Source organism: Limanda limanda, chromosome 14, assembly GCF_963576545.1.
Source record: "Limanda limanda chromosome 14, fLimLim1.1, whole genome shotgun sequence".
In the NCBI taxonomy this organism is placed as follows: Eukaryota; Metazoa; Chordata; class Actinopteri; order Pleuronectiformes; family Pleuronectidae; genus Limanda; species Limanda limanda.
The window spans coordinates 41459-55607 of NC_083649.1; the positions used below are offsets into that span (position 1 = coordinate 41459).

The 14149-nt window shown below is 44.9% G+C and overlaps 1 protein-coding gene across 1 annotated transcript; it reads right to left on the minus strand.

Annotated features, from left to right (window-relative positions):
• Nucleotides 1-611: 611 nt before the first annotated feature.
• Nucleotides 612-7846, minus strand: LOC133019640 (solute carrier family 22 member 6-like). Its single transcript, XM_061086190.1, has 15 exons — nt 7805-7846; nt 6911-7000; nt 6757-6830; nt 5875-6004; nt 5659-5762; nt 5419-5573; nt 5155-5323; nt 4929-5052; nt 4722-4837; nt 4035-4089; nt 3731-3890; nt 2252-2360; nt 2046-2124; nt 1591-1718; nt 612-1372 (listed from the first exon to the last, which is right to left on the minus strand). The coding sequence occupies exons 1-15, from the start codon at nt 7829-7831 to the stop codon at nt 1210-1212; spliced, it is 1683 nt and encodes a 560-aa protein (XP_060942173.1). The 5' UTR covers nt 7832-7846; the 3' UTR covers nt 612-1209.
• Nucleotides 7847-14149: the final 6303 nt, after the last annotated feature.

A 14149-nucleotide genomic window follows, 5' to 3' on the forward strand; every position in this document is an offset into this window, starting at 1 on the left:
ACATATACCTGTTGGCTAATAAACCAGAGTGATGAGTACCTGTGTTTGTACTGGACTCAGTTCAACACAAGGATCACAGATCTATCAAATCTATATCAGTGGTGAGTTATAAATGAGGCTCCGGGACCCTAGAACATCTCAGAGCTTTTCTGTCCCCACTCCCTGATTCAGGGTTAGGGTTAGGTCTAGGGTTCGGGTTTGGGTTTGGGTTAGGGTTCGGGTTCAGGTTAGGGTCAGGGTTCGGGCTAGGGTCAGGGTTCGGACTAGGGTCAGGGTTCCGGTCAGGGTAAGGGTTAGGGTTCGGGCTAGGGTCAGGGTTAGGGTCAGGGTTCGGGCTAGGGTCAGGGTTCCGGTCAGGGTAAGGGTTCGGGTCAGGGTCAGGGTTAGGGTTCGGGCTAGGGTCAGGGTTAGGGTCAGGGTTCGGGCTAGGGTCAGGGTTAGGGTCAGGGTAAGGGTTCGGGTCAGGGTTAGGGTCAGGGTTCGGGGTCCCTGATGCCTCAGAGTCAAGGCCACTGAGCTTTAGAACAGTCTGTGTTCATCACAATGAAAAGAACCTCTGACCTTCACCATGAACTTTATTTCAGCCCAAAGCAATAACAACAACAATCAGATTGATAATACTCCGTTTTATTAGCCTCATACACATTTTATTGATTATTAATCAGTATTAGTATTTCTACATAGTTTTTTTGACATGTTATTGCAATTTTCTGGCGACATAATATACATCTGATTGATAATCAATCATCTGACTCATCACATGTTGACTCTGAACCGTCCTCCTTCATCACGGGCTCGTCTTTATGATTACAGCTTTGTGATTGGTTGAGATTCAGTCCTTCTATCCATTGGTCAGGGTCTAGTCCTGGTCTGAGGAAGTGAAGTCCAGGTTTGTCGTTGCCGCAGTAATAGTTTCAACTGCGTCAGTATCTTTGTGTTGTCACGTCACAAAGGGAACATCAGAACCCTAACGTTCATCACCAGTTTAATAAAAAGGTTCAAATATTATGAAAACATTATCAGCATCAACTTTGAGTCTCGTAGTTATTGTTGTTAGCTAGGATCATTGTTTCCTACCAGCTGTGGATGTCTACAGTAACCATGGGGACAACTGCAATAATCTGAGATTGACATCTCCATGGTTACAGGAGCAGAGTGCTCCCTACTCTTCACTCCTGTTCTGACTCTGATGTGGCAGCATCTGATTGGTCAGAGCGCATTGAGGCCGGTCCCTTCTGTTTCCTTTCGCTCTTTTAATGTCACACCCTCCTTTGAGACCACGCCCCCACAGGATTTAGTGATCTTTTCAGAGGTCATGCCCTCTTGTAAGGACACGCCCTCTTTCTGTCGAGTTGCACGGTATCTTCCAGACCTTTAAAAACAAACAGTTATTCAGTAATTAATCCAGGGGGTGCTTAACAAATCTCAAAGTGTAACTAGTAAAGCAACATGTTAGCATTAGCATCATTCTGGTTTAGGATATGTCATTGTGGAATGTTAATAAAGTGAATGTTGCTGAGAAGTTAACACTGCATTAAAGCTATTAAAGCTATCAAACAGACTAAAGCTAACTGTTAGCCATTAGCTTACCAATTCTCCTCCACATCCTGGATGGTGTCAGGCAGCGGGATGTTCAGAGTCTCTGGAAGGAAACAAGCGAATCCTCCAGCCAGCACGGCCGCGCCCCCGTACACCACGCTGGGCAGAGCCGGGAACACCTGGGAGATGAGGTGATCAGTGCTGTCAGTAGAAGGACCTCAGGTCTATAGAAGTGTGTCTCTAACAAGAACTCACTAAGCTAACAATAACTAATGCTTCAGTTGATGGATGGTTGTTTCTCACTGGCCCCTCAGATTATTGGACTTTAATTTGTTTGAATATGAAAACATGAAAACAATGAATTCGTTAAAATAAATATGTTTCCAACAGAGACGATATTATTTATATTGAATATAGATTAGTACTGATAAGTATTTATAGCTATTGATTGATGGATTCAGGATGTGAGATTTTCAAAGAAACAATATTTGTGTCTGTGATGTCACCTCGTCCAGAAGGAGGACAGCGGGCGCTGCCATGCTGCCGATTCTCGCCATGGTGGAGACCAAACCCATCCCTGTCTGCCTGAAAACACACACACACACACACAGACACACAAGCACAGAGTGAGTTGTCAGAGTGTCAGGATTGGATCCAGCAGCTCCTCTCTCTGACCCATGCTTTGCTCAGGGGTGGGTGTTGTGTGTCTCACCTGATGACGGTGGGGTAGAGCTCGCCACTGTACAGGTAGGCGGTGGTGAAGGACGCCGAGGTTAAACCTTTACCAACACACGCAAAGGTTGTCCTGAGGACCTGCATGTCTGTGGGGGGGTCAAACAGTCTTCTTATGAGGTTTGTGTGAGTAATGTGTGTATACATGTCTATCTATAGTTATGAAGCAAATTTTAGTTCAATATCATCATTGTGAGGACATTTTGTCTGGTCTCACAAATTAAATTGTCTTTTTGAGGGTTAAGACTTGGTTTGGAGTTTACGCTTAAGTTCGAGTTAGGGTTAAGAATGCATTATGTCAATGAGTGTCCTTGCAACAATAGAGAGACAATCATGTGAGTGCGTGTATGTGCTCGTCTGCATGTGTGCGTGTATGTGTTTGTGTGTCTGTGTGTATGTGTGTGTTTGTGTGTCTGTGTGTGTATACATATAAATAATGAAATAAGTAAATGAAAACATCCGGGAGTGTAGGAGGGCAGAGCGCATGAACATGAAGGATGAACTGGGACAATACAACACATTTATTAACAAAGCGACAACAAGCAACTTTTCACAACTTATTTACACTCAACATTATCCCAACATTTTATTCATAACTGTGGATCAGCTGTTGAACCCAAAAGGTCCATGTAGCCCAGCTGAAAGCGATGCTGATTGTGAAGTGTTTTTTAACTTATGTTACTGAGGAAGTCGAGTCAATAAGAGCCTCTGTTAATGGCCTTGTCCCTGATTATTTAAAAACTGTGTGCGTAAACCCTCTTTTAAGAAAACCTGGTCTGGATCCCTGACCCGGGCATGCTGAGTTCCATCACTAACTGCCTCAGACTTTCCTTCAGCTGAACCGAACAAAACAGAGATTCTTATCATTGGGTCCCAGCACATGGCAAAACAAATACTGCTATCTGATGGTTCCCTATTTATAAATAGGGTTAGAATCTGGGAGTCAGATCAAGTTTTTATCACCTGAGAAATACTTCTAAAATACAATCCATTCTTACTTTTAAAGACACAGAGACTCAGAGTCATACGAACCACTAAGCACGTTGGAACCTTGGCCAGAGGTCTCTTGTCTGTCCCGGAGGCCGGGGTGAAAACTAAGGGGGACAGAGCATTTGCAGTCCGGGCCCCGAGGCTCTGGAAAAACTTGCCTGAAGAGTTCAGGTCAGCTTACTCAGTGAACTCTTTGAAGTCCCTCCTTAAAACACTCTTTTATAGAAGAGCTTTTCCTTTTTTTACCTGAGTCTTAACTTTCTTTATAACTTTTACTGAGCATCTTACACAACACTTGTATTTATAGACGAATGTATTTGATCTTTCTTCTAAACCTGATTTTTATGTCCTGTTGGTTTTTCTGCTGTCTTTGTAAAGCACTTTATAACATATGTTCTGAAAAGTGCTCTTTAAATAAAGATTATTATTATTATTTGTGTGTCTGTGTGTGTGTGTGTGTTCTAGTCACCTGTGGGGACAAAAATGTTGGCGAAGATGACGGCGCCCGATAGGAAGAGACACACGGCCTGAGAGACCCGCCTCCCAAAGTAACTGAGCATGCCCAGAGCAAACAACTTGGCGGGAAAATCCACGGCTGCAAAGATGATTTGCATCAGGTAGATATTCACCTGAAACAGCAACAAGCAATGGAGGCGCAGCTCAGTATAACAAGCCAATAGGAGGAGAGGAAGGGATCTTTATACTTGCAACACATTGTCAACCCCACATTACCATGGTAACCAACCACGCCCCAGAGTTGTCAGGTGACTCACCCCAAACTTCTGCAGGTCCATCGCCAAACCATAGTACGCAAAACTAGTGGCGAACCTGAAAGACAGACAAGTGGCAGACAGACAGCTGACAGATAAGGAAGAGGTCCGGTGTCACAGGGAATCAGGTGAGTTCAGAGGACCTGTTGGTTTTTATTTCTGCACCAATGGAAACAGATTAGAGCTGAGACACCAGCTGCTCTTCTACAGGACAGAGGTCTCGCCGTCTCGCTGGTCCTCAGTTGGTTTGGTTCTTCTTTACTGATTGGTTAATTAGAGTTTGATTTCAGTGGTCGTGGGCGTGGTCATTAATACAGCTGTCTCACCCGTGAGCATACAAAGCACCGCATTTATCCTTAACACAGTGTGCCCTGGACGTTGGGTGAGTACTGGTGCATACAGTTGAGTACAGGTACAGGTGAGACGGGTGAGTTTAGGTAGTATGGTGAGTACTGGTGTGTACAGGTAAGACAGTTGAGAGTACAGGTGAGTACTGGTGATTTCTGGCGAGTATCGTGAGCGCATCTAAGAACAGGTTAGAACACGTGAGTCAAGTGATTTCAGGTGATTGTAGTTAAGTCATGTGACTACAGATGTGTACATTAAAGAGCAGGTGAGTACTGGTGAGTCAGTTGAGTACATGTGAGTACAGGTCAGAGCACGTGTGGACATTTGAGTCAGGGGACTTACCAGACGGCCATCAAACAGACGGAGATACGTCTCATCGTTCTGGTTCTCATGAGGTCGTACGCTGTAAACGTGGAACGACTCGACTCCATCTCTTTGATCATGTGTGAGTGCAGAACCTGCAGGTCACATGGTACAGATGTCAGCTGCTAAGTGGATCATACACATTGGATAATACACATCTGTTACTTGTGACAGACAGACAGGTACCTCCAGCGTTAACTTGTCAATAATCTCTGGTTTTCCGTTAATTCGAGCGACTCTGTGTAAACTCTTCAACGCCTCCTCAGACCGCCGGTTCAGAACCAACCAACGGGCTGACTCTGAGAACCACCTGACCAATCAGAGAGCAGACGTGTAAGAACCACCTGACCAATCAGAGAGCAGATATGTAAGAACCACCTGACCAATCAGAGTACAGAAAGTCTCCACTGACCAACTGTAGGCGAAGAACAGAAGGTATGGTGCAGAGATGGCGACCTGCAGCTTCCTCCAGTCTCTCAACCAATGAGCGAGTCCCGCCAAGATCATTTGACCAAAGGTGAAGACGAATGATGTGAGTGTCCCAACGATTGTTCTCTCTTTGGTCGGAATCCACTCCACCTCTGAAGGACACACACCGATGATCACATCATCAGAAAAATTAGTACAGACAAGTATGAAGATAGACAGACAGACAGGTAGAGGGATAGACAGGTACTCAGTGAGACTTCATTGAGGATGATGCCGGACACCGCCATCCCGCTCAGAAACCTCAAAATACAGTAGGTGGTGTATGATGGAGAGAGGGCGGAGAAACCCCCCAGCACGCCCAGCTGCAGGTATGACCATATGAGGATAGATCGCCGCCCAAACCTGAGAGACAGAGAGACAGACAGATTTTAACTGACAGACGCACAGGTACGTGAGACAGGTACATGTTTTCACAGGTATATCCCACCTGTCCGACAGGCCGCCAAAGATGATGGCTCCGGCCAAAACTCCGCCCATATAGATGGTCTGAATCATCTGCTTCAGAGGACGCAACGAACACACCAAGTCCCACTGAGACACAGACAGATTCAGACAGACAGGTTCAGAGAGACAGACATGTTCAGTGAAAGAGAGACAGACAGGTTCAGACAGACAGGGACTTAGAGACAGACGGGTCAGTTACCTCAGAGACGGTGGTTGCGAGGAACTCCGAGCGGTCGAACGTCCATCCGTCCACACACTCTTCTGTCTGTAGTTGGCTAACATTAGCTGAGTTGTTAACGGCTAACAGTTGCCACTGCGGCTCCACATACCTGAGCAGGTAGGAGGAACAGGAAGTGATGTCAATGGAGGAACAGGAGGTGATGATGTTAGGTGCGTTCGACTTAACATGATGCATGCTGGTCCTGACACAATGCATGCTAGTTAGAATGCTTGTCTGACTTCATCCAGCGCTGCAAAACGTCTCCAGGTCACGTGACCTCAAAACATGGCGGCGGCAGACAGATGTGAGTTTCATCTCCTGTGTGTTTACACTTCGTCACTTTACACTATCGTTTAATTTCCTTTCATTGTCAGCGGAAATAAAGTTCTCAGTCAAATATTCATTTCATCTGCAACAAAAAAGTGAAAAGCATTGAGGTGGTTGTTCTCGCCCTGCAGCCGCCGGCTGAGCACGCCCAACTCAAAGTGCGTCTGACCTGGAGACGGCGGCGGTCTGGAGCTCATCAGTAGAAGAAAAAACACGTTGTACTTCTCGTGTCACTTAGTCCATCGCTACTTTACCGACATTCAGCCGGTGGAAAATCTCACAATGAATTTTTAATATTTAGTTTACACTTTTATTTGAAAAGCTTGTTGAATGTCTAAAATTAGCAATAAACTTGTGACATATTCCAACCTAGCTTTGTCTCAAGGTCGAGCTGCTGCCTCCCCTCCTCACATATGATGGTATATATTGCTCAGTTAGTGACGATCGGTTGTAAACTACTAGTTATGTCGCATTGTGGGAAACGGAACGTGAACTACATGGGGATAAAACACGTCAGCGAGTGGTTCAGGTTACCTCCTGCAGCGGTCCAGTCTATTTCCTGAGGAGTCCAGAGGAATGAAAACCTTGAGCAACTGCTTCTCGTCCACCTGAAACAACCAATCACATTCACCACATCCTTCAGGTGACCTGGTGGTGAGATAGGTGACTTGGTGTCGAGACAGGTTACCTGGTAGTGAGACAGGTTAGAGAGGCTGTGATTGGCCGGCAGGGTGCAGTGGTGGGCGGGGATTCCAGAGACGAAGTTGTTGAGCAGGTTCTGCATCAACAAACCAGGTAAACTGATGAGCGTCACATGGAGCCACTGGTACCTGCCGAACCCGCCCACCTCACCACGACGATGAGGGGGGGGGACAAGTAAACATGTTACACACCTGAACCACACATGTGGTCCGTGTTCATCTCACAACTGTCACATCAGCTTCCTGATGGGGGCAGTGTTGAGTTAGAGCACAATGAATAATCCAACCACAGCTACTCTCTTGTACTTAACATACGTAGAGGGAGAGACAGAAAGAGAGACAGACAGACAGACAGAGAGAGAGAGAGAAAGAGAGAGAGAAAGAAAGAGAGAGAGACAGACAGAGAGGGAGAGAGAGACAGAAAGAGACAGAGACAGAAAGAGAGCGAGAGAGAGACAGAAAGAGAGAAAGAGAGAGAGACACAGAAATAGAGACAGACAGAGATAGAGACAGATAGAGGGAGAGAGACTGAGAGAGAGGGAGACAGATAGAGAGAGAGAGAACGAGAGAGACAGACAGATAGAGAGGGAGACAGAGAGACAGACAGAGAGACGGACAGATGAGAGTTGGTAAATTACTTTCCATGTCATTTAGCAGACACCTTTATACAAAGCGAGTTACAATGAGTGCATTCAACGTGTGTGAGGTCATCAGTGACTGATAATGTGGTGACATCACTGTGACATCAGAATGTTGATGCGTGATTTTTAAATGAAACATCAGGTTATTTTTCATCAGCCGATCAGTGATCGATGATAATTATTACTGGTCTGCAGATCTAAACCAAACAAGTAATCAGATTACATTAGTAGTACATTTACCTCGTCCAGCAGTTCAGCGAAGCCCATCGCTCTCGTTTGTATTTCACTAACTTTTCAAATATTTTTCAAAACTGTTTGTTCATATTTTTACGTCAACTGTAAAATGATAATAATAATAATGGATGTTTCAGAGCTTCACTTCCATCAGAAAAAACCTGGAAACAAAATTTAGAAAAAAGGTTAAAGATTCATTTCAAATCTTGTCAAATCTACATGTAGAACATGTAGAGCTCACGCGTTCACATGTAGAACTCACAGTTTCACATGTAGAACATGTAGAGCTCACGCGTTCACATGTAGAACTCACACTTTCACATGTAGAACTCACACGTTCACATGTAGAACTCACACTTTCACGTGTAGAACTCACATGTTCACATGTAGAACTCACATGTTCTCATGTAGAACATGTAGAGCTCACGCGTTCACATGTAGAACTCACACTTTCACATGTAGAACATGTAGAGCTCACGCGTTCACATGTAGAACTCACACTTTCACATGTAGAACATGTAGAGCTCACGCATTCACATGTAGAACTCACACTTTCACATGTAGAACATGTAGAGCTCACGCGTTCACATGTAGAACTCACACTTTCACATGTAGAACTCACACGTTCACATGTAGAACTCACACTTTCACATGTAGAACTCACATGTTCACATGTAGAACTCACATGTTCTCATGTAGAACTCACAGGTTCACATGTAGAACAAGAAGAACTCACACATTCACATGTAGAACTCACACTTTCACATGTAGAACAAGTAGAACTCACACATTCACATGTAGAACTCACACTTTCACATGTAGAACTCACATGTTCACATGTAGAACTCACATGTTCACATGTAGAACTCACAGGTTCACATGTAGAACAAGTAGAACTCACATGTTGACATGTAGAACTCACAGGTTCACATGTAGAACAAGTAGAACTCACACATTCACATGTAGAACTCACACTTTCACATGTAGAACTCACATGTTCACATGTAGAACTCACATGTTCACATGTAGAACTCACAGGTTCACATGTAGAACAAGTAGAACTCACACATTCACATGTAGATCAAGTAGAACTCACACATTCACATGTAGAACTCACACTTTCACATGTAGAACTCACATGTTCACATGTAGAACTCACATGTTCACATGTAGAACTCACAGGTTCACATGTAGAACAAGTAGAACTCACACATTCAAATGTAGAACTCACACTTTCACATGTAGAACTCACACGTTCACATGTAGAACTCACACGTTCACATGTAGAACTCACACTTTCACATGTAGAACTCACACGTTCACATGTAGAACTCACACGTTCACATGTAGAACTCACACGTTCACATGTAGAACTCACAGGTTCACATGTAGAACAAGTAGAACTCACACATTCACATGTAGAACTCACACGTTCACATGTAGAACTCACACGTTCACATGTAGAACTCACAGGTTCACATGTAGAACAAGTAGAACTCACACTTTCACATGTAGAACTCACGCATTCACATGTAGAACTCACACGTTCACATGTAGAACTCACACGTTCACATGTAGAACAAGTACAACTCACACATTCACATGTAGAACTCACACTTTCACATGTAGAACATGTAGAGCTCACGCATTCACATGTAGAACTCACACGTTCACATGTAGAACTGAAGTGAATAAGTGTATGTATGCATGCAACTGTGTTTGTCCAGGAGGAGGCGCTGTTGCGCCTCATATGACATGGAGTCCCCTGTGACTGATGACATCACCATCTTATAAGGGGGATGTTACCGTCTTCTTTCTCTCTGTTACCTGACTCTCCCGGAGAGCAGTATGTTGTGAACACCTCTGCAATAAACAACGCCACTCGATGGATGACTAAAGAAACGCACGTCTGTTTATCAGTTAGGATCATTATTCCGCTGTGCAGGTAGGCAGAAGTTATAAGCCTACCTGCTAACAGGTTATGGGCCCAGCTAACCGGGAATGATCTAAAGTTTGACGGACACGTGAATCGATAGCTAGATAGTGCGCTAGCATATGGAAGAGCTACTTTAGCATCGGGAGTACCGGGAAGCTAAAGCTAGGCTAAACAGAAGCTAAACTGAGCTACGTACACAAAAAGCCATGGCAAACAGAAGCAAGAGCAAGTGGCCCACGTTTGACGGGAGAGCAGAGGAGTACGAGCTCTGGGAAGAGAGGATGCTGTGCTGCATGCACGGAGTAGGGCTGAAGCAGACGATCCTCACGGAGCCCGCTGGACCACTGTCGGTGGAAGAAAAGGCTAACGATGACAAGCTGAATGCGGACGCGTATTGTGCATTGGCGCCGCTACTTGACAATTCGAGCTTGGGACTGATATTCAGGGACACGAAGGACAAGGGACGAGAGAGTCTCAAAGTGTTAAAAGAACACTACATTGGAAAAGGTAGACCCCGGATTGTTTCCCTACATACCTGAGTACATAACAATGACTGCGCTGAAGAAAGCTGACCATGAGACTGTAACCGAATATGTTATTCGAGCTGAGCAGATCATTACGGCACTCAGGGGTGCAGGTGAAGCACCGAGTGAGGGACTGATGATGGCGATGGTCATGAGGGGGTTGCTGGAGAAGTACAAGCCGTTCACACTGATGGTGACGCATGGTTCAGCGGACATGACGCTCGGAGAGTTTAAGGCAAAGTTGAGAAATTTCGAGGCTTCAGAAGATTCAGACCCAGTCCCGAAGGAAACGGGAGAAAGGGTGCTGCGGGCCCAAGCGGCACCAAGGAAAAAAACCGAGTGTGATGTAGATGACATGTGTCATGTCAGCTATGATATCCAGACATGGCATGAGATAATGGGTCACTGCAATTACGAGGATATACTGAAGCTACAGGATGTAACAGAAGGCATGCACATTAAAGGTGCAAAGCGTAGGCCTGATAAAGAATGTGCAGTGTGCATAGAGGGAAAGTTCACTCAAACGAGAAACAGAGATCCGACTGAAAAAGTAAAGACACCACTTGAGCTGGTGAACACAGACCTAGCTGGTCCAGTAAACAATGAGTCCATAGATGGTTTCAAATACATGCAATCTTTCACAGATGTGTGTACGGGGGCAGTGTTTGTTTACTTCCTGAATGCAAAAAGTGATGCAGTTCAAGCCACTGAGAAGTACCTGGCAGATGTGGCGCCTTATGGCACTGTGAGATGCATTAGATCAGATAACGGAACCGAGTTCACTAACAGAGAGTTTCAGACACTACTGAGAAAGAACAAAATCAGACACGAGACCTCCTGTCCTTATTCCCCGCACCAGAACGGGACAGCTGAAAGAGAAGGGCGCACTCTTTTCGAGATGGCCAGATGTAACCTTATTGACAGTGACCTACCTAAGAGTCTTTGGCACTATGCCATCCAGGAGGCTGCCTACACTAGGAACCGGTGCTTTAACAAGCACACAGGCACAACCCCATACACAGCACTGACGGGTAAAAAGTGTGATCTAGCCAGGATGCATAAATTCGGGTCAGTGTGCTATGTCTACCAGCAGGACCTAGGAAAACTAGATTCTAGGTGGGGGAGAGGACTTTTTGTAGGGCATGACAAGGGTAGTCCCGCCTATCTCGTTTACTACCCCGATAAAGGGAAAGTGCAGAAGCACAGACTCGTAAAGTTTGTCACCAAGACAACCTGTGAAAACGAGACTCAGACACAGGAGGTAGGACTGGACCCCAATGTAAGTTGTGACAGCAGAGCAGAGACTCCACAGGCTAGTGGACTGAGTACAGAGGTACAGCGTGACGGTCCACGGTCAGCACAAGAGGATGATGGCGAGAAGCACCCCAGGGTGGCGTCACATGCCTCAGACAGTGGGAGATATCCCAACAGAGAGCACAAAACCCCGGGGTATCTGAAAGATTATACTCTGAAAGATACAGATGATGACAGTACACTCACTAGTATAGATTATTGTTACAGAGCAGTTTGTGGTGTACCTTTGACCTTTAAAGAGGCCATGACATCTACTGAGTCGGGAAAGTGGAAGAAAGCGATGGACGAGGAGATGAGATCCCAAGAGGACACCCAGACCTTTACCCTGACTAAGTTACCAGAGGACAGGAAGACAGTGGGAGGAAGATGGGTATACTCGATCAAGTGTGACATTGACGGACACGACCAATACAAAGCTAGGTTTGTAGCGAAAGGATACAGTCAGAGAGCAGGGATAGATTATGGCGAGACATTCTCACCAAAAGCCAATCTTACAAGTATACGTGTAGTGATGCAGAAGGCAGCACAAGACGATTTAATCTTGCATCAAATGGATGTGAAAACAGCCTATCTACACGCCCCCATTGATCGAGATATCCATATGGAACAACCTGAAGGTTACGAAAAAGAGGGAGAGAAGCTAGTGTGTAAACTAGAGAAGTCAATTTACAGCCTGAAGCAGTCGGGGCGTAATTGGAATGAGATGCTCCACACATGCCTAGTAGATGACAATTTCACTCAGAACCCAACAGACCACTGCGTCTACGTAAAAGAGTCTAAAGAGGCAGGGAAGGTAATAGTAGTTATCTGGGTGGATGATCTTATCATCGCAGCCAACAATGACGAGAGTCTAAAGAAAGTGAAAAACATGCTTTCTACCAGGTTTAAGATGAAGGACCTAGGTAGATTGAAGTATTTTCTGGGCATGGACTACAGCCAGTCTGATGGCTGTGTAAAAGTGTCACAAAAGAGGTATGTTAAAAAGATACTGGAACGTTTCGACATGCAGGAGTGTAGAATTAGAGAAAGACCATGTGACACAAAGTTAGACTACTCTGAAGATGCACCAAAAATGTCTGATGTGAAGAAGTATAGGGAGGCTGTCGGCAGCCTCATTTACTTGACAACCTGTACACGTCCTGACCTATGTTTTGTGGTGAGCAAGTTATCACAGCATTTTGCTGACCCTACTGTAGAGCATTGGGTTACGGTTAAACATGTTTTGCGTTATCTCAGGGGTACTGCAGACAAACAACTCTGTTTCAGAAAAAGCAGAGAGAGTCTAGGCTTACTAGCATATAGTGACGCAGACTGGGCTGCAGACACTAGTGATAGACGCAGTACCACCGGGTATTGTGTGAGTATGTGCAAAGACAGCTCCTTAGTCTCCTGGAAGGCGAAGAAGCAACCCACGATAGCACTATCCACATGTGAAGCCGAATACATGGCTTTAGCTCTAACAATACAGGAGTGTATTTATTTGGAGCAACTACTGGGGGGTATAGATACCTATGTGTATAAGAAAACTGTTTTTTACGAGGATAACCAGGGGACAATTGCGCTTGTTAGGAACCCTGTGCGTAGACAAAGATGTAAACATGTGGACATTAAATATCACTTCATTAGGTCCACATAAGGGAAGATAAGATGTCACTTGTTTACTGTCCCACAGACGACATGGTCGCAGATGTTATGACAAAGCCCGCCTCCAGACTTAAGCTTAGGAAATTTGCAGGAGTCATGTTTGGGGCGTAAAATGTTTACACTTGACTATGCCATGTTTTTGTTTTGTTTTATTTATTTTATTTTGTAAAAGTTGTACAGTATACATGCCATTCATAAGTGGGAGTGTTGAGAGTGAATAAGTGTATGTATGCATGCAACTGTGTTTGTCCAGGAGGAGGCGCTGTTGCGCCTCATATGACATGGAGTCACCTGTGACTGGTGACATCACCATCTTATAAGGGGGATGTTACCGTCTTCCTTCTCTCTGTTACCTGACTCTCCCGGAGAGCAGTATGTTGTGAACACCTCTGCAATAAACAACGCCACTCGATGGATGACTAAAGAAACGCACGTCTGTTTATCAGTTAGGATCATTATTCCGCTGTGCAGGTAGGCAGAAGTTATAAGCCTACCTGCTAACACTCACAAATTCACATGTAGAGCTCACACATTCACAGTACAACATGTAGAACTCACATGTTCACATGTAGAACTCACACATTCACATGTAGAACTCACACGTTCACATGTAGAACTCACACGTTCACATGTAAAACAATTAGAACTCACATGTAGAACATGTAGAACTCACATGTAGAACATGTAGAACTCTCATGTTCACATGAAGAACTCTAATGTAGAACATGTAGAACGTGACCTGACGACTGAAAACCTTCAAAACTTTACAAATGTTTCCAGTGTGTGATCTCAGTCTGCTGAAAGTTCTTAAAGGATTAAAGACTGAATGAAAACGTACTTACAGTCTGACGGACAAGTGGACGATTGAGAGAGTGATGAACAGAACTGACGGACGAGTGGAGCAGCAGGAAGCAGATGACTAGACATTAATGA